Genomic DNA, 19,944 nt, shown 5'->3' with positions numbered 1-19,944 from the left:
TATCTGTGAGAATCGGCACCTAATTTGGCTCAATAGCCATACACCAGGGCGGAGCTGATTCCCCCACCCACGTCCACAAGTGGTGCCTGTGCAAATGTGCAAAAAAACCCTCATTTTTTTATTTTTACAATGGTGGTGAATATAGTTTTTTTTGACAGGCACGATGTAACCTTGGTTCTAGTATTATCTCTATGTAATATGTTTGGTTCTGTTACCATTGCTATGTAATGAGTTTGGTTCTGGGGCTCGATCTATATTCACTGATTGGATTTCGATGACCTATCCTTAGGTAAACCTGTCCCATTGATGCCATATAGCTAAGATCCCAAGACTGATCACTACAATGAGTTTGCAATGCCACTAAAAATCAAGAAAAGACATTTTTGGAGGTCAAATAGTTGGTCCGCCATAGTCAATGGCAGAAAACAGCCAAGCAAAGTTGAAGGAGAACAGCACTGCCATTGCGACTTAATTTGAGCGATCGCTGGGAGTCACATCTAGGGGCATAGCTGTAGGGGTCCAAAGCAGTCACACCTGGGTCCCCCACTGGTTCTATAAGGATGATGTAGGATAGTGATATGCCATCAATGCCTTTAGTAAGAAAACTCCTTTAAAATGTGGGTTCCCATTTCCATTGAGCCGACTTATATTTTAATTTCTTTAGAAATCTTTTGGAAAGTTTGGAAAGTCGGCTGTGTTGTACACAGTTCCACCTATGGCAAGGTAGCTACTAGAGATGAGCGAGCACCAAAATGCTCGGGTGCTCGTTACTCGAGACGAACTTTTCGCGATGCTCGAGGGTTAGTTTCGAGTAACGAACCCCATTGAAGTCAATGGGTGACCCGAGCATTTTTGTATATCGCCGATGCTTGCTAAGGTTTTCATTTGTGAAAACCTGGGAAATTCAAGAAAGTGATGGGAACGACACAGCAACGGATAGGGCAGGCGAGGGGCTACATGTTGGGCTGCATCTCAAGTTCCCAGGTCCCACTATTAAGCCACAATAGCGGCAAGAGTGGCCCACCCCCCTCCCTCCCAACAACTTTTACTTCTGTAAAGCCCGCATTAGCATGGCATACCTTAGCTAAGCACCACACTACCTCCAACAAAGCACAATCACTGCCTGCATGACACTCCGCTGCCACTTCTCCTGGGTTACATGCTGCCCAACCCCCCCCCCCCACGACCCAGTGTCCACAGCGCACACCCTGCCCAGCCTTCAGCTGCCCTCATGCCACGCCACCCTCATGTCTATTTATAAGTGCGTCTGCCAGAGGAAGCGCAGGCACACACTGCAGAGGGTTGGCACGGCTAGGCAGCGACCCTCTTTAAAAGGGGCGGGGCGATAGTCCACAATGCTGTACAGAAGCAATGAGAAATCCAATCCTGTGCCACCTCCATCTGGAGCTGCACACGTGGGCATAGCAATGGGGAACCTATGTGCCACACACTATTCATTCTGTCAAGGTGTCTGCATGCCCCAGTCAGACCGCGTTTTTTTATAAATAGTCACAGGCAGGTACAACTCCGCAATGAGAATTCCGTGTGCACCCACAGCATGGGTGGCTCCCTGGAACCCACCGGGTGTACATAAATGTATCCCATTGCAGTGCCCTGGACAGCAGAGCTAACGTCAGATTAAATGCAGGTGGGCTTCGGCCCACACTGCATGCCCCAACCTGACCGAGGTTTTTAATTCATAGACACAGGCAGGTACAACTCCCTATTGTGAAGTCCCTGTGGACCGACAGCATGGGTGGGTGCCAGGAAGCCACAGGCGGTACATAAATATATCCCATTGCATTGCCCATCACAGCTGAGGTAATGTCATGTTTAATGCAGGTGGGCTTCGGCCCACACTGCATGCCCCAGTCAGACTGGGGTTCTTTAGAAGTGGACACATGCAGTTACAACTCCGTGTGGACTGACAGCATGGGTGGCTCCCTGGAACCCACCAGCGGTGCGGTACATAAATATATCCCATTGCATTGCCCATCACAGCTGAGGTAATGTCATGTTTAATGCAGGTGGGCTTCGGCCCACACTGCATGACCCAGTCAGACTGGGGTTCTTTAGAAGTGGACACATGTAGTTACAACTCCCTGTGGACCCACAGCATGGGTGGCTCCCTGGAACCCACCGGCGGTACATAAATACATCCCATTGCAGTGCCCAACACAGCTGATGTAACGTCAGCTGTAATGCAGGTGGGCTAAAAATTAATTTGATTACACTGTAGGCGAGGGCCCCCAAAAATTGGTGTACCAACAGTACTAATGTACCTCAGAAAAATTGCCCATGCCCAACCAAGAGGGCAGGTGAAACCCATTAATCGCTTTGGTTAATGTGGCTTGGTAACTAGGCCTGGAGGCAGCCCTGTTAAAATAAAAATTGGTTCAGGTAAAAGTTTCAACGCTTTAATGAGCATTGAAACGTCTAAAAATTGTTTACAAAAATTATATGACTGAGCCTTGTGGGCCTAAGAAAAATTGCCCGTTCGGCGTGATTATGTGAGGTTTCAGGAGGAGGAGCAGGAGGAGGAGGAGGAGGAATATTATACACAGATTGATGAAGCAAAAAGGTCCCCGTTTTTGATGGGGATAGAGAACGATGCTTCCATCCGCGGGTGCAGCCTACGTATTGCTTAGGTATCGCTGCTGTCCGCTGGTGGAGAAGAGAAGTCTGGGGAAATCCAGGCTTTGTTCATCTTGATGAGTGTAAGCCTGTCGGCACTGTCGGTTGACAGGCGGGTACGCTTATCTGTGATGATTCCCCCAGCCGCACTAAACACCCTCTCTGACAAGACGCTAGCCGCAGGACAAGCAAGCACCTCCAGGGCATACAGCGCGAGTTCAGGCCACGTGTCCAGCTTCGACACCCAGTAGTTGTAGGGGGCAGAGGCGTCACGGAGGACGGTCATGCGATCGGCTACGTACTCCCTCACCATCCTTTTACAGTGCTCCCGCCGACTCAGCCTTGACTGGGGAGCGGTGACACAGTCTTTCTGGGGAGCCATAAAGCTGTCAAGGGCCTTAGAGAGTGCTGCCCTGCCTGTGCTGTACATGCTGCCTGATCTCCGAGCCTCCCCTGCTACCTGGCCCTCGTAACTGCGCCTTCGGCCACTAGCGCTGTCGGATGAGAATTTTACCATCAGTTTGTCCGCCAGGGTCCTGTGGTATAGCATCACTCTCGAACCCCTTTCCTCTTCGGGTATGAGAGTGGAAAGGTTCTCCTTTTACCGTGGGTCAAGCAGTGTGTACACCCAGTAATCCGTAGTGGCCAGAATGCGTGTAACGCGAGGGTCACGAGAAAGGCATCCTAACATGAAGTCAGCCATGTGTGCCAGGGTACCTGTACGCAACACATGGCTGTCCTCACTAGGAAGATCACTATCAGGGTCCTCCTCCTCCTCCTCTTCCTCCTTAGGCCATACACGCTGAAAGGATGACAGACAAGCAGCATGTGTACCCTCAGCAGTGGGCCAAGCTGTCTCCTCCCCCTCCTCCTCATCCTCCTCCTCCTCCTCCTCCTCCTCACCGCGCTGAGATATAGACAGGAGGGTGCTCTGACTATCCAGCAACATACTGTCTTCCCCCGGCTCTGTTTCCGAGCGCAAAGCATCTGCCTTTATGCTTTGCAGGGAACTTCTCAAGAGGCATAGCAGAGGAATGGTGACGCTAATGATTGCAGCATCGCCGCTCACCACCTGGGTAGACTCCTCAAACTTTCCAAGGACCTGGCAGATGTCTGCCAACCAGGCCCACTCTTCTGAAAAGAATTGAGGAGGCTGACTCCCACTGCGCCGCCCATGTTGGAGTTGGTATTCCACTATAGCTCTACGCTGCTCATAGAGCCTGGCCAACATGTGGAGCGTAGAGTTCCACTGTGTGGGCACGTCGCACAGCAGTCGGTACACTGGCAGATTAAACCGATGTTGCAGGGTGCGCAGGGTGGCAGCGTCCGTGTGGGACTTGCGGAAATGTGCGCAGAGCCGGCGCACCTTTCCGAGCAGGTCTGACAAGCGTGGGTAGCTTTTCAGAAAGCGCTGAACCACCAAATTTAAGACGTGGGCCAGGCATGGCACGTGCGTGAGGCTGCCGAGCTGCAGAGCCGCCACCAGGTTACGGCCGTTGTCACACACGACCATGCCCGGTTGGAGGCTCAGCGGCGCAAGCCAGCGGTCGGTCTGCTCTGTCAGACCCTGCAGCAGTTCGTGGGCCGTGTGCCTCTTATCTCCTAAGCTGAGTAGTTTCAGCACGGCCTGCTGACGCTTGCCCACCGCTGTGCTGCCACGCCGCGCGACACCGACTGCTGGCGACGTGCTGCTGCTGCTGACACATCTTGATTGCGAGACAGAGGTTGCGTTGTAGGAGGAGGAGGAGGAGGAGGGTGCTTTAGTGGAGGAAGCATACACCGCCGCAGATACCACCACCGAGCTGGGGCCCGCAATTCTGGGGGTGGGTAGGACGTGAGCAGTCCCAGGCTCTGACTCGGTCCCAGCCTCCACTAAATTCACCCAATGTGCCGTCAGGGAGATATAGTGGCCCTGCCCGCCTGTGCTTGTCCACGTGTCCGTTGTTAAGTGGACCTTGGCAGTAACCGCGTTGGTGAGGGCGCGTACAATGTTGCGGGAGACGTGGTCGTGCAGGGCTGGGACGGCACATCGGGAAAAGTAGTGGCGACTGGGAACTGAGTAGCGCGGGGCCACCGCCGCCATCATACTTTTGAAGGACTCCGTTTCCACAACCCTATATGGCAGCATCTCCAGGCTGATCAATTTGGCTATGTGCACGTTTAACGCTTGAGCGTGCGGGTGCGTGGCGGCGTACTTGCGCTCAAACACTTGCGCTAGCGATGGCTGGACGGTGCGCTGACAGACATTGCTGGATGGGGCCAAGGACAGCGGAGGTGAGGGTGTGGGTGCAGGCCAGGAGACGGTAGTGCCTGTGTCCTCAGAGCGGGGTTGGATCTCAGTGGCAGGTTGGGGCACAGGGGGAGAGGCAGCGGTGCAAACCGGAGGCGGTGAACGGCCTTCGTCCCACCTTGTGGGGTGCTTGGCCATCATATGTCTGCGCATGCTGGTGGTGGTGAGGCTGGTGGTGGTGGCTCCCCGGGTGATCTTGGCACGACAAAGGTTGCACACCACTGTTCGTCGGTCGTCTGCACTCTCAGTGAAAAACTGCCACACCTTTGAGCACCTCGGCCTCTGCAGGGTGGCATGGCGCGAGGGGGCGCTTTGAGAAACAGTTGGTGGATTATTCGGTCTGGCCCTGCCTCTACCCCTGGACACCGCACTGCCTCTTGCAACCTGCCCTGCTGCTGCCCTTGCCTCCCCCTCTGAAGATCTGTCCTCAGTAGGCGTAGCAAACCAGGTGGGGTCAGTCACCTCATTGTCCTGCTGCTCTTCCTCCGAATCCTCTGTGCGCTCCTCCCTCGGACTTACTGCCCTTACTACTACCTCACTGATAGACAACTGTGTCTCAACGTCATCGTCCTCCTCACCCACTGAAAGGTCTTGAGACAGTTGCCGGAAGTCCCCAGCCTCATCCTCCGGACCCCGGGAACTTTCCAATGGTTGGGCATCAGTCACGATAAACTCCTCTGGTGGGAGAGGAACCACTGCTGCCCAATCTGAGCAGGGACCCGAGAATAGTTCCTGGGAGTCTGCCCGCTCCTCAGAATGTCTCATTGTAATGGAGTGAGGAGGCTGGGAGGAAGGAGGAGCAGCAGCCAGAGGATTCTGAGTTGCAGCAGTGGACGGCGCAGAACTGTGGGTGGACGATAGATTGCTGGAAGCACTTTCTGCCATCCACGACAGGACCTGCTCACACTGCTCATTTTCTAATAAAGGTCTCCCGCGTGGACCCATTAATTGTGCGATGAATGTGGGGACGCCAGAAACGTGCCTCTCTCCTAATCCCGCAGCAGTCGGCTGCGATACACCTGGATCAGAAGCTCGGCCTGTGCCCACACCCTGACTTGGGCCTCCGCGTCCTCGGCCGCGCCCACGTCCTCTAGGCCTACCCCTACCCCTCAGCATGCTGTATTACCAGTAATGCAGAAACAGAACGCTGTAATTAAATGTGCCGCTTATTGGCCTGTGGTTGGAGGCTGACTTCGCTTACGGAACGCCAGGAAATAATTTTGCGCAAGCCTGCTGTAACACTTAGCTGGCTGCATATGAATTTGGAGAACTACTACACCCAGCACAGACCCAGAACACTGAGGACACTCACAGGCAGCCCAAATAGATTTTTTTCCCCAAATTTCTTTGCAAAGCCCCACTGCCTATATTCAATCAATATGTCTTCTGTCCCTGCCTAAGCGCTTCTGGCCCTAGGGCAGTGGTGGCGAACCTATGGCACGCGTGCCAGAGGCGGCACGCAGAGCCTTCCCTGCTGGCACGCGCCACATCGGCCGCTCACCACTTGTGAATACCAGCAGGGGCCGCGGCTCCCCTGCCGGCATTCACAAACGGCACTGCTAGCCGCGCTGATCCCGGCACACACTGACTTCAGTCTGCAGCTGGAATCCCCCTCCCCCCTGCCCCGACGTCTCCTACTACTTGGTTCCGCCGGGAGGGGGCGGTGTCCAGCAGCGTGTGTGTCAGAATGTGTGCCGGGAGCATATTAACACTTTCTTCCCCACTTCTGCAGCAATCAGCAATTCCCAGCAACCTGATTGGTTGCTTGGTTTGGCTGATTCACCAAACAACCAATTAGGTTGCTGGGAATTACCTATTGAGGCAGAAGTGGGGAAGAAAAAGTTAATATGCATGCCGGGACCATCGCTGACCAGAAGAGGAGCTGAGCTTACAGGAGGAGGGGGAGGAGGAGGAGGAGGTAAGTATGTGGGTCTCGGGAGGGGCACTGTGGGGTGTCACTACTGCACTGGGAGGCCGCTGGGAGGGTGTCACTAATGCACGGGGGGCCGCTGGGAGGGTGTCACTAATGCACTGGGGGGCCGCTGGGAGGGTGTCCCTAATGCACTGGGGGCCGCTGGGGGGGTGTCCCTAATGCACTGGGGGGCCGCTGGGGGGTGTCCCTAATGCACTGGAGGGCCGCTGGGGGGTGTCCCTAATGTACTGGGGGGCCGCTGGGGGGGGTGTCACTACTGCACTGGGGGGCGTCTCTAATGCACTGGGGGGCCGCTGGGGGGTGTCCCTAATACACTGGGGGCCACTCGGGGGTGTCCCTAATGCACTGGGGGCCGCTGGGGGTGGGGGTCACTATTATCGCTGTGGGGTGGGGGACACGATTACCGCTAGGGCCGCTGTGAGGTGGGGGTCACTATCACCGCTGGGGCCGCTATGGGGTGGGGGTCACTATCACCGCTGGGGCTGCTGTGATGTGGGGGTCACTATTACGGCTGGGTGGGGGTCACTATCACCGCTGGGGCTGCTGTGATGTGGGGGTCACTATTACTGCTGGGTGGGGGTCACTATTACTGCTGGGTGGGGGTCACTATTATCGCTGGGGGTGCTGGGGGGTGTCACTATTACCACTGGGGGTTGGGGTCACTCTTACCGCTAAGGCTGCTGTGTGGTGGGGGGTCACTATTATCACTCTGGGGGGGGGTCACTATTACCGCTAAGGGCCGCTGTGCGGTGGGGGTCACTATTACCGCTGGGGCTGCTGGGGGGGTGTCACTATTACCGCTGGGGCTGCTGTGTGGTGGGGAATGTTTACATGTGGCGGACATGGGCAGGGCCGCTTCAAAATAGACAGCGTGCAGATTTTGACTACTTTTTGGATGCGGAAATGCTGCAGAATTTTCCACAGAAATCTCCGCTGAGGACATTATGCAGCATTTCTGCATCCAAAAAGCAGTCAAAATGTGCACGCTGTCTATTTTGAAGCGGCCCTGTCCTTTTTAGAACGACGGGGGTAAAATCATACGTCGTGATAAGCCCCGCCCCCTGACGTATTGGCACTTTGCGATAAATAAGTGGGTTTTAGGTTGCAGTTTGGGCACTCGGTCTCTAAAAGGTTCGCCATCACTGCCCTAGGGTATGTCACAGAACTGCAGAGTGTTGCACTGTGAACTGCAATACAGCGGTGATTTCACAGCCCAGACAGAGCCAGGAAATAATTTTGCGCAAGCCTGCTGTAACACTTAGCTGGCTGCGTATGAATTTGGAGAACTACTACACCCAGCACAGACCCAGAACACTGAGGACACTCACAGGCAGCCCAAATAGATTTTTTTCCCCAAATTTTTTTGCAAAGGCCCACTGCCTATATTCAATCAATATGTCTTCTGTCCCTGCCTAAGCGCTTCTGGCCCTGGAGTATTACTGCAGGGCGCAATGCTCTGCACGGCCGATATACCAAAAAAAAAAAAAGTGCAACACTGCAAAAAGCAGCCTCCACAGTACTGCACACGGTTAGATGTGGCCCTAAGAAGGACCGTTGAGGTTCTTGAAGCCTACAATAACTCCTAACACTCTCCCTATAGCAGCTCCAACACAATAGCACTTTCCCTCCTCTATGTCAGAACGCATCTGAGGCGAGCCGCGGGAGGGGCCGATTTTTATACTCGGGTGACACCTGATCTCGCCAGCCACTCACTGCAGGGGGGTGGTATAGGGCTTGAACGTCGCAGGGGGAAGTTGTAATGCCTTCCCTGTCTTTCAATTGGCCAGAAAAGCGCGCTAACGTCTCTGAGATGAAAATGAAAGTAACCCGAACATCGCGTGGTACTCGTTATGAGTAACGAGCATCTCGAACACCCTAATACTCGAACGAGTATCAAGCTCGGACGAGTACGTTCGCTCATCTCTAGTAGCTACGTCTGACCATTTAACAAGCCTTGTAACCTAACTAGGGATATAAGCCAAACCAGAACACCAATGTACTGAAAGCTGTTTCAGAGTACTTGCCCTTCTTCATTGCACAGTAGGGTCGTAGCTGGCTGGGAGAGAAGCCATCATGACATATGACATGACCTTAGTCATGTTAGAAGTAGAGATGAGCAAGTATACTCGCTAAGGCACATTACTCGAGCGAGTAGTGCCTTAGCCAAGTATCTCCCCGCTCGTCTCTAAAGATTCAGGGGCCGGCGCGGGTGACAGGTGAGTTGTGGCGGGGAGCGGGTGGGAGAGGGGGAGAGAGAGATCTCCCCTCTGTTCCTCCCCGCTCTCCCCTGCTGCTCCCCGCCCCCCACCAGCCCCCGAATCTTTAGAGACAAGCAGTGAGATACTCGGCTAAGGGTCTACTCGCTTGACTAATGTGCCTTAGCGAGTATACTCGCTCATCTCTAGTTAGAAGGTTAGACTGCCACCTTCTAATAGGTGACATTGCAGAGGCATTGTATAATCTCCGATTTGCAAAGCATTGCATGACCTATACGTTTTCTTACACCTACTTGGTGCTCTCCACAAGGAGAAACAGTACCTTCTAACCCATGCCACAGGCCTCTCACCCAGCCAACTGAACCCTACTGTGCCCTGATGAGGGGCAACAACACCGGCTCTCTCTTCACGTGTATCCCTGCCTTATGAAGAAGATTCTAACTTGTTTTGTAACCTTTGTTATGTTGCAAGGCCTGTTAGAAGGTCAGACATTGAATTACAAGGTAGCTACCATCCAGTAGGTAGTGCTGCGGAGGCTTCGTACCATCTTCCATCATTGAATTATGCAATTGCAAGCTGTATTTGGCGTCTCATGCTCCATTTCTTACATTTTCATTACTTTTTGGTCTCTATAAATAGTTTTTGAAAAGGTTTTTTTAAATCATGCCACCTTTTATTAACACTCATTTTTGTAATTATCCTTTGAAATTTCTGTTTTGCTCTTCTAAAACATAATTGTCTTTTGGACACATCATCATCTGGATGAGTATTTAGGTGTAATTATTTTTGGATGGACGCCTAAGGTAAATGTATAAATAAGCACATTTGTATGTTTAACCCTGAAGTTGTTTTCATTCTGGTCCCTCTAGTTATAAATGCGTCTAGGTCATTTAAAAAATGTACAAGCTGATCTATAAGTATAATTTTTTAGTTTTTATGCACCACACTCATTTGTTTTTTTATTCTTGCCTGTTTTTGGACATAGAATGCATTAATTAACTGCGTTTCATTTACCCACCACTGTAAATTCCCATTTACAAAGTTGAAATGAATGCAAAATGTCTTTATTTTTGAATTGATGCTTCCTAATCCCAGTTCTGATGCTCACATGGTGATTGCAGGCACTTTCGGCAGTGGACAGAGTTTAGCATGGGTTGGGCCACATTGAGGTTGATAACCTGCTGTACCGCTTGGGATCATTATTTTGCAATGCCATTTTTTTGGCCAAAAAACTTAGCAAAGTGAAAATTTAGCAAGCTAATTTTTAGGCCATGCCCCTTATACTAAACCACACCCCTTTGTATAATTTCACAGTAATAGTGCCTCCCGCATAGTAATAGTGCCCCTCTGTGAACCCACCTCACAGTACTAGTATAGCTCTAAATACCAGTAAAATACGAGCTCTACACAGTAATAGTGATTAAACTGCTGTTTCCTTCATTGGTCACAGGTGGTGTAGTCATTATCTCTCCCTTTTCTTCTCTATCCGGGCCACTCTGTCATAATGATTTCTCCCAGCCAAACCTTGTTTCTGAAGAATTTGACTCATAATTATCTTTGGCTCCTTGCTTTTCCATCACCCTCCCTACTTTTTTCACACCTGTACACAATTCATAGTGCCCCAGATAGCATTTAGACCCCATGCAGCAAGTACTGCTTTTAGTGCCCCCCACTAACACAAAAGTGCCCCATTTTATGCCCCCATCAGTAAAAATGCCCCCTGTGTGCGTAATATCCCTTTACTGCCTTCATAAATAATTATGCTCCTTTCTAGAGATGAGCAAGCATACTCGATAAGACAAACTACTCGAGCGAGTAGTGCCTTATTCGAGTACCTGCCCGCTCGTCTCTAAAGATTCGGCTGCCGGTGTGGGTGACAGGTGAGTTGCGGCGGTGAGCAGGGGGGAGGGAGAGAGGGAGAGAGAGATCTCCACTCCGTTCCTCCCCGCTCTTCCCCACCGCTCCCCGCCGTCACCCGAATCTTTAGAGACGAGCGGGCAGGTACTCGAATAAGGCACTACTCGCCTGATCGAGTATGCTTGCTCATCTCTACTCCTTTCTACTCCCATAAATAATCATGCCTCTTTCTGTGCCGCATGAGTCATTATACCTATTTCTGCTCCCACATATCATCATGCTCCCTTTTACCCTCATAAGTCATCATGCTGCTTTCTGTCAACCAAAAATTATTATGACCCTATCTGTTCCAGTGAAAAAAAACTCCATACCTTTTTGCTTCCCCAAGCCACACCGGATTGGGTCTACTTTCTTCCAGGTAAAGTGTATGTGTTGGCTATGTGACCACTGCAGGCAATCCCTTGGCTTAGAGCCTGGGGGGCCACGAATTGGCCAGTTCCGGTCATGTGTCTGTAACTTAAAAAGAAGTAGAAAGAAAAATTCTGGAGAGGTTTGAAGGAGCAAAAAAGTGATTACATAGTTTTTTCAACAAAGCAGAAGGGGTGTAACTGATTTCCATTGGTTCTGCTGAACGGGTGAGAGGGGTCCTCCCTCAGCCTGCCAGAGAGCAGACAGTCAGGCGCCCCCTGAATGGTGGATATCATGGGACTCGGAGCCAGTGATCCAAGTGAACTAATGATAATCCAGCCCTAGGCATGGACACCCTAACCGGTCTGGTTACAGGGCCACATATACAGCAAGCTGTGATGAACTGTATGTTCTGAACTCTTTGTCTTAGCCAGCAACATGTTTCTTTTAATTTGTTCTACAACTTTTCAGACGTTTTCACAATTTGTGCTGGCATTGGTCTAGACAACCTCTGCCCCCTGCATATCAATGAGCCTTCATTGTCCATAGCAGTTCACCAGTTGGTCTTCCTTAGGCCGCTTGGGTTGGTACTCACCACTGTATTCCAGGAACATCCCACAAGACTTGCTGTTTTGGCGATGGTCTGACCCAGTCATCTGCCATCACAACTTGGATTTTGTCAGTCAATCAGATTCTGCAACCAATACGTCAACCTAAAAAACTCCATGCTAAAATATTCACCCCCTTGACTGTTGCCATGGTAACAAGATAGTCAATGTTATTCAGTTAACCCGCCAGTTGTTATAATGTTATGACTGCTCCTGTATAGGAGGCGGGAAGAGATCACCAGCCTGCTCCGCCTCTATTCAATGAGCGATCATCGCTGGCACAGGATCGATAACCACTTAAGTGGCCAACATGTAAAAGCACCCTTACCCCGAGTGTGAGGAATAGTAAACCAGAAGAGTGACCGCTACCATCTCAAGTATACAATTAGATAAGATATACAGAAATTATTTGCTGTCCTTCATGGATTTACCATTTATATTTCAGTTTATTGGTAAAAATAATAATTATTTCCTTTTTTTCCAGTTTGTGGTTGTTGTCAGCATTGTAAACTATAGATCTCCAAAATATGGCAACTACACATTCCCGGAATGGGCAAACGTGATTGGCTGGTTACTGGCTGTGTCATCCATGGCAGCGGTACCGATTTATGCTATATATAAGTTTTGTACTCTTTCTGGATCCTTTCGAGAAGTAAGTTATATATTCTGTGTGTTCTGTATGTATATTGGTGTGATATAAACAGTTAGGGCGCCTACCCACTTGCGATTTTTTTTCCTTTGCGTTTTGCGTTTTTTCTGAAGAGCAATTAGTATAGAATGTGTTCTTGTCCACTTGCGTTTTTTTTTTCGGTCCGTTGCAATTTTTAACATAGGAACTGTCAGTTGCATATGTGTCCTTATTTTTCTCTTAATGCACCCATGAATGTCAATGGAAATTACCGGAAAAGGCGCAAAAAAGCCGCGAAAATGCCGCGAAAAAGCCACAAAAAACGTTGCGGAAAACGCTGCGTTTTTCACGCACGAAAATCGCAAACTCCACTGGGTAGGCGCCCTTATGGTCAAATATAAGGCGCATGTAAAAAAAAGAGGACTAAAGGCCTCATTCATATTACCAATTTCCCTCCTTTCAGGCTTTCCGTCTCTTTCTTCCGTTTTTAGAAGAGAGAGAAGGAATTAACAAAGAATTAAACATCAGTTTTTCCCAATTGATTTCAATGGGGTTTAAAAATATCGAAAACCAATAGAAATCTTCCAGTTTGCTTTCGTTCCGTTTGGTTTCCATTTTTTTTTAAACACAACAAATAGCGCTGCGGACTGCGCTATTTGTTCTGTTTGCAAGACGACAAACAAATGGAACGGCAGCAAACGGGAAGAGTTCTGTTTTTTAAAACCCATTGAAATCAATGAGAGAAAATGGATCCATTGGAAATACATCTCTCCAAAAACGGAACAGAGAGACTGAAATGTTGAAGAAAGAGAAAACACGAATGTGAATGAGCCCTAACGCCACTCTCACACATACCGCTCTTTACCGCAATTAGCATGGTATCCTGAGAGCCGCGCTAATCGCGGTACAACGCTTCAATTGGTTTCAATGGGGCCTCGCAGACCTGCGCTCGAACCATTAGAAGCGTCCCGATTTTCCAGTGCTGTCTGTTCTATTTTTGCGCATTTTAGCGCATTTCATCACCCATCACAATGATGAGGTGCATTAAAAAGTGCTGACAAATGCTGTGACAATTTCCTTAAAAATGCCGCGATTTCGAGTGTCATTTTCTGAACGCAGGTGTGAGAGCGGTCTAAGATATATGCAGAAATAAGGATTAATTGCTACATATAATAATACAACCCGTATTCCGTATGATTAGTCCATCTTCTGGCTTTACTGGTTATCACCTTTCTTGGTTACATGCAGGTACATTAAGGTTTAACCCCTTAACGCTGCAGGGTGTACAGTTACGTCCTGGAGGTTCAGGGTATGTATGATGGGAGATTATGGGTCGATCCCGCTCCATACAAGGTGGGTGCCAGCTGTTTTTTACAGCTGACACCCGCTCGCAACAGTTTCGATCAGCAGCGCCACTGATCAAAGCTGTTAACCCTTTAAATGCTGCCATCAATTCTTACAATGACATTTAAATGTCCCTATCGATGTTCCATACGGCCTCCCACGATAAGATTACAAGGCGCCATGTGATTGCCACGGCAGCCAGGAGCCTTCTGAAGACCCCAAGGGCTGCCATTGCAAATTGCCTATCAAGTCATGCCTGTGGCATGGCTTGATAGATTGCCTGTCAGATTACGTTATATTGTAATACTATGGCATTACATAATACTACGGGATGATCAAAGCATCACAAGTTCTTGCCCCCTGTGTGTTTAAAAAAAAAATGAACAAAAATTAGTTTATTAATTCTTTAAAAAAAAGGTAATAAGAGTTTTAAAAAATTTCTGTCATATTTATAATAAAATAATCTAATTAAAACATATTTGGTATTGCTGCATCCATAAAAGTCTGATCTATCAAAGTAACACATTATTTACCCTATATGGTGAACGCCAGAATTGCACTGTTTTTGTCACCCTGTCACCCCAAAAAAATGTAATTAAAAGCGATCAAAAAGTCATATGTACTCCAAATTGGTAACATTGTTAACTACAGGACGTCCCGCAAAAAACGAGCCCTCACGCAACTAAGTCAACAAACAAATAGAAAGGTCATGGTGGTCAGAAGGTGGCGGCAGAAAAAATATAATAGCACAGCAAAAAAACCTATATACATTTGGTATCGTAGTAATCGTACTGACCCATGCAATAAAGTTATCAGGTCATTTTTTCTGTAGTGTGTCCGCTGTAGAAACAAGACCCCCCCCCCATCTCCCAAGATGTGGAATTTCATTTTTTCCCATTTCCGTATCCAAGGCACAGGATTGTAGCTGCAACAGATTCTATTAGTTCAAAGCTGAGAGCAGCAATTGACTCGTCTGCTCCCCGAACCCCCAGCCGGCTGAAATCTGTATAGGAAAAAAAAGTTTTCATCACCACAAAAAGTTTTCAATTTCCTTACAGCTCCACCACAGAGGAAATGACACATTACATAATTCCTATTGAAATCAATGGGCTGTCTGTGTAATGCATGGACGTGTCGAACCCTACAGAGATACTCTTTGAAGCTGCACTCCTCTTTAAAGTGACTCTGTCACCATCTTTGTGCCCTCCTCTCTGAGAGCACCATAAGGTAGCGTCCATCACAGTAATTACAGTGATATGTCTGCTGTGTGGATCTGTGCAATAGTTTTGGAGAAACTTCAGTTGTATTAGTTGCAGCCAGACACAGAAGTAGTCCTGCATATTCATGAGCTACAGGCTGGCCACACCCACTCCACCCTTCAGCCAATGATTGGTTGCTCTCTTACTATGAACAGTCATAATCAGGCTCCTGTTAATCATTGGCTGGAGGAAAAATGAATATCCAGGACTACTTTAAGTAATCCTCTATGCATGTGCTGCTACTGATAAAAGACAAGTTATTTACAAAATTACTGCACAGATCCACCCGCAGACAGATCACTGTAATCAGTGTGATCGGCACTACATCATGGAACTCTCAGAGAGGAGGGAAAAAAGATGGTGACAGGGTCTCTTTAAATAATAGATGAAGATCCTGACTCGGCGATTCCATGTATGAAGTCGACATTTCCCAAAAATGTATTTAAAAATTGTGCTTTCTAAACCAGACAACCCATCAAAGGGGTTATTGGGGTTTTTAAACTTGATGGCCTATTCTCAGGATAGAGCCAGGATAGTCCTACTCTCAGGACTCCTGCCAATCACCTGATTGAAGGGCTTGAGGCAGTCCTATTCACTTTAATACTCACAAAGTTACAGCGTTCTCAGTAACAGTAGCTCAACAGACATCACTTGTATGAGCACCACGACCCCTTCAATCAGCTGATCGACAGCGGTCCCAAAAGTCAGACCCCCTCTGATCAGATATTGATGGCCTATCCTGAGGATTGCTATTACATGGAGAATGTAGCTATTTACTAAGGGCTCTTTCCCACAAGTGTATATCGGCTGCCGCTTTTATGGCTGTCTGATATACGCTACGATCTGATGCATTGGATTTCAATGCATCAGATCACATGGTCGTATTCCCGTTGCGTAAAAGCGCCCGTCCGGGCCAATATAGCGCCGGGCGTTTTCATGCCGGGTCGAAAAGATAGTTCTGGAACTATCTTTCCAGCTGGAATACGTCGGTGTGACTGCTAAACTCCCTCCCTCTTCTCTCCTCCTCTCTCCTCCCGTCCGGTTGTTTGCAATGGGAGGGGGTGGGGCTAAGCTCCACCCCTCACCACCTCTCCTCATTGCTGGCTGCGGACAAGGGGTGGGGAGGGGGCAGGTTCTTAGCTCCGCCCCTGTCCTGCTCACTTCCATTGCAAACAGCCGGAGGCAACAGCATTGTGGCCTCTGCATATATACGCTGAGACCCGTGCCGTCTGAAGAGGCAAAAAAGCGTTAGATTTGTGCGCCCGTCCATGTGTTTTTACGGCGCGGGCAGGCGCACGTAAAAACGCCTACGCTCGTGGTAAAGAGCCCTGAGACAGATATGTCAGGAGTGAAAATTGTCATATAGGGCTAATTAGGTCTATGCCTTTGCAGAGCTCAGAGGGTCAGTAAACCACAACTAGGATCATTTCTTTGTGTTTCCTAAAAAAACACACACAATTATAAAAACAGTTTAATGGACAATTTCTATTGATGTAGGATAATCCATTTACTCCAGTTTACACAAATGCAGAGTATCATTTATTGTAGAATAGTCTGGGACGCCGAAGACATTTGCGCACAGCATACAAGTATGGACCGGTGTATGGAACGCTTGTGTAAAGTCTAATGTGTATCTCTGTTGTGTTTCAGAGAATGGCCTACGCTGTAACTCCTGAAAAAGAATATGATCTAGTAGAGAATGGAGAAGTGCGGCAGTTTACAGTAAGTTACTTCCTATATTACATCACAGGCTTCGCTGTTACAACATCAGAGTGCTTACACGATACCAGGCAGCCTGTGTAATGAATGCTGTCAGCTGTTCCACTTATAGATCACCCTTCATTGCTGCACTGTGACATGTATACGGATGTCCACTGGAAATGCCCACGTAATAACAATTCGATTTTCCGTGTCAGAGTTTTGCACGTTGATTTTGCACATTGACAGGGCTAAATCCGCAGGCGGATCCGCGCCAGGAAACGCATCAGAAAGATGTACAGTTTTTAGATGTAGAATTCACATGGACAGTTCTGCGGTGAATTCTGCCATGTGAGCATACCCAACGGGTGGAAATACACAATGTAGCTGCCACACCCAGGCAAAGCACGGCCACAAATATTACTGGCAAATGTGTGCAGCAATTGGTCATGGCGGTTTGCCATGTGTATCCAGTACAGCCGTGTTCTTCCTTCCTTAACCTGTTTATAAATACAGCAGCAAAACTAACTCAGTACAAAAATACGATAGCAGAACCAAGCTCATAAAATGAATACAGCCCTAGAACTAAACTCATAGCATAACTATAGCATGAGAACCAGGCTCAGTACATAAATACAGCACCAGAATCAAGCTCTTAAAATAAATGCAGCACTAGAACCAGGGTCATAAAATAAATACAGCACCAGAACTAACCTCAGTATATAAATACAGCACCAGAACTAACCTCAGTATATAAATACAGCACCAGAATCAAGCTCTTAAAATAAATGCAGCACTAGAACCAGGGTCATAAAATAAATACAGCACCAGAACTAACCTCAGTATATAAATACAGCACCAGAACTAACCTCAGTATATAAATACAGCACCAGAACGCCTAAAAAATAAATATATTACCTTAGATTACCTTAGGCTTAGATACAGTGTCTCAGCTTTAGTATATCTCTATATAATACAGTTATCATATAATGTACTAAAATACTATCTCTACACATTGATTACAGCGCAGTTACCTTCAGTGATCGCTGGTGATGTCCTTTTTTAGAGTCATCCATATTTGTTTTTCTTCCTTCTGGGCCGAGACCGTCACTGCGAGTTCTTCCAGCAACGACTCGCCTCTGCACACACTCTCCATCCAGCTGTTGCAAACCTATTCAACTTTTCAGTGCTCCTCCATAGTAATTGTGTCCACTGTGGTCCTACTTAGTAATAAGTCCCCTTATATGGCTTCAATAAGTAATAACATCCCCTCTGTGGCCTCAAATAGTAATAATGACGTCCCTCTGTAGCCCCACTTAGTAGTAGCCCCACAGGGTGCCACCATTTAGTAATAGTACCCCCTGTGTAGCTCCAAATAGTTACCCCTTTTGTAACCCCACTTAGTAAAAGGACCCTCTGGGTGCCACTATACATGTTTAGAGTCATCAGACTCTGTTCCTAAAACTCCAGCTGATTTCAGTGGGTTAATTCCCAATACTCGTCTCTGCATGTGCATGCTCTATTTTAGTGCACATTTAGCACACACTCAATACTCGTGCGATCTCATAATAAGCTGCACAAGCTCACAGAGAAGAGAAGATATCGGGAATTAATTAGGCTAAATAGCCATTTAACTCGAGGGGCGGCTGTGTCCCGCATCCAAGTGAAGTGGCCAAGCCAGCGCACAAATTACTGTAATCTGCTCAAAAACACGTGCAAAAGCGTGGCGTACACTGTGCCAATATGTTGCATCCTGCATACGTTTTTGCACATATGCCCGTGTAATTCCGCCCTTACACATAAACACATACCTGCACCCCTGATGCAGCTTTTAATTTCAGCGGGGGACTAGCTATCAACCATCTGCAGATAGGGGGAAAAAGGTCGGACAGCTCATGCGAGAGTAACCCTTCCTTCCCTACAGTAACTCTGCTATTAGTGCCACAGTGGAAAAGCCTTGAAGACCACAGCCAGAGTTAATCTCCACAAGTGGTTAGAAGTCAGTGGAAGATCTAGTGAGTTCCACCCTCCCACCTCGGTCTACCTTGCGCTGGCTACCTCCCCTTTGACAGTTAGTTTGGCTGTCTCCAACAACTCTGAAGAGCCTGTAGAGCTGTGCGCCAAAAACCTCTGCCCCTCCTCTCATCTCCGATCCAGTGAGATGAGGTGAAATAAACTGAAAAAACTACAAATAGTTCTGGCTGCTCCTGGGCCGCCACCTGCTGCCTGACACCCTAAGTACTGGCCCTGCAATGCCTAGTGGCAAATACAACCCCACCCACACCAGACCCCTAAATTCAGGCTGTATACTAGACCAGAAATACAGAACCCAAATCAAATTCCTTAAACAAATACACACCCTGGATCATCTGAGTCCTCACAGTTCCCAGACCTCCCCTAAACAAATTCAGACCCTCAAATAGACCTCCTAAATACAGACACAAATGTGACCCCTCTAAGGAAATTCAGACCCCAGAACAAACCCCCTAAACACACACCACTTAGGCTAATGCAGACCCCAGACCCCATCCACTAACAGCAGTTCACATACTCCTCCTCTGAGGAGCCTTGCTGTTCTCACCTCTCACTATTTGAGCAGGGGGCTGTTTATTTCCAGCACTTATGTCAGAGAGGAAGGCACAGTTGACTACATTATTCTCTCCGGCACTAATGCCTGAGAAGAAAGGAGTGCTGATCAGAGACCTGATTGATCTCCATTTGAGTAATGGAAGACTATGGTATCGTCCAGGCTTCTGTCTACATGCCATTTTCCAAGATCTAGATGGAAACGTGTGGCAGAGCCTAGAGACAGAGGCCTGGATGCCGGGGTGTAGCTAAAGGCTCATGGGCCCGGGTGCAAAAGTTTATCTTGGGGCCCCCCAACTTCTCTTAACCACTTAACACAGAGCTGTAACTTGAAGCTCCCGGGCCCCAATGCAAAAGCTGTAACAGGGCCCCAACTATAATGCTTTATTCATAGTACTGGGTTCCCTATATGGAGAAAAGAGGCCTTATGGGCCCCCTAAGGCTCCTGGGCTCTGGTGCACCTGCATCCCCTATAGTTACGCC

At 48.5% G+C, this 19,944-nt stretch overlaps 1 protein-coding gene across 1 annotated transcript in view; it reads left to right on the top strand.

The window, feature by feature from the left end:
- Positions 1 to 16,980, top strand: part of SLC6A3 (solute carrier family 6 member 3) — an 86,378-nt gene extending 69,398 nt beyond the window's left edge. The window contains exons 12-13 of the mRNA XM_066578830.1: positions 12,431 to 12,598; positions 16,828 to 16,980. Of these exons, the coding sequence (XP_066434927.1) occupies positions 12,431 to 12,598; positions 16,828 to 16,980 (321 nt within the window). The remainder of the gene's footprint in view (positions 1 to 12,430; positions 12,599 to 16,827) is intronic.
- The last annotated feature ends 2,964 nt before the right edge of the window (positions 16,981 to 19,944 follow it).

The sequence above is a fragment of the Eleutherodactylus coqui genome, chromosome 9 (assembly GCF_035609145.1).
Source record: "Eleutherodactylus coqui strain aEleCoq1 chromosome 9, aEleCoq1.hap1, whole genome shotgun sequence".
Classification (NCBI taxonomy): Eukaryota; Metazoa; Chordata; class Amphibia; order Anura; family Eleutherodactylidae; genus Eleutherodactylus; species Eleutherodactylus coqui.
Note: the sequence above shows the minus strand (reverse complement) of the source record. Positions and strands in the feature narration are given on the sequence as shown.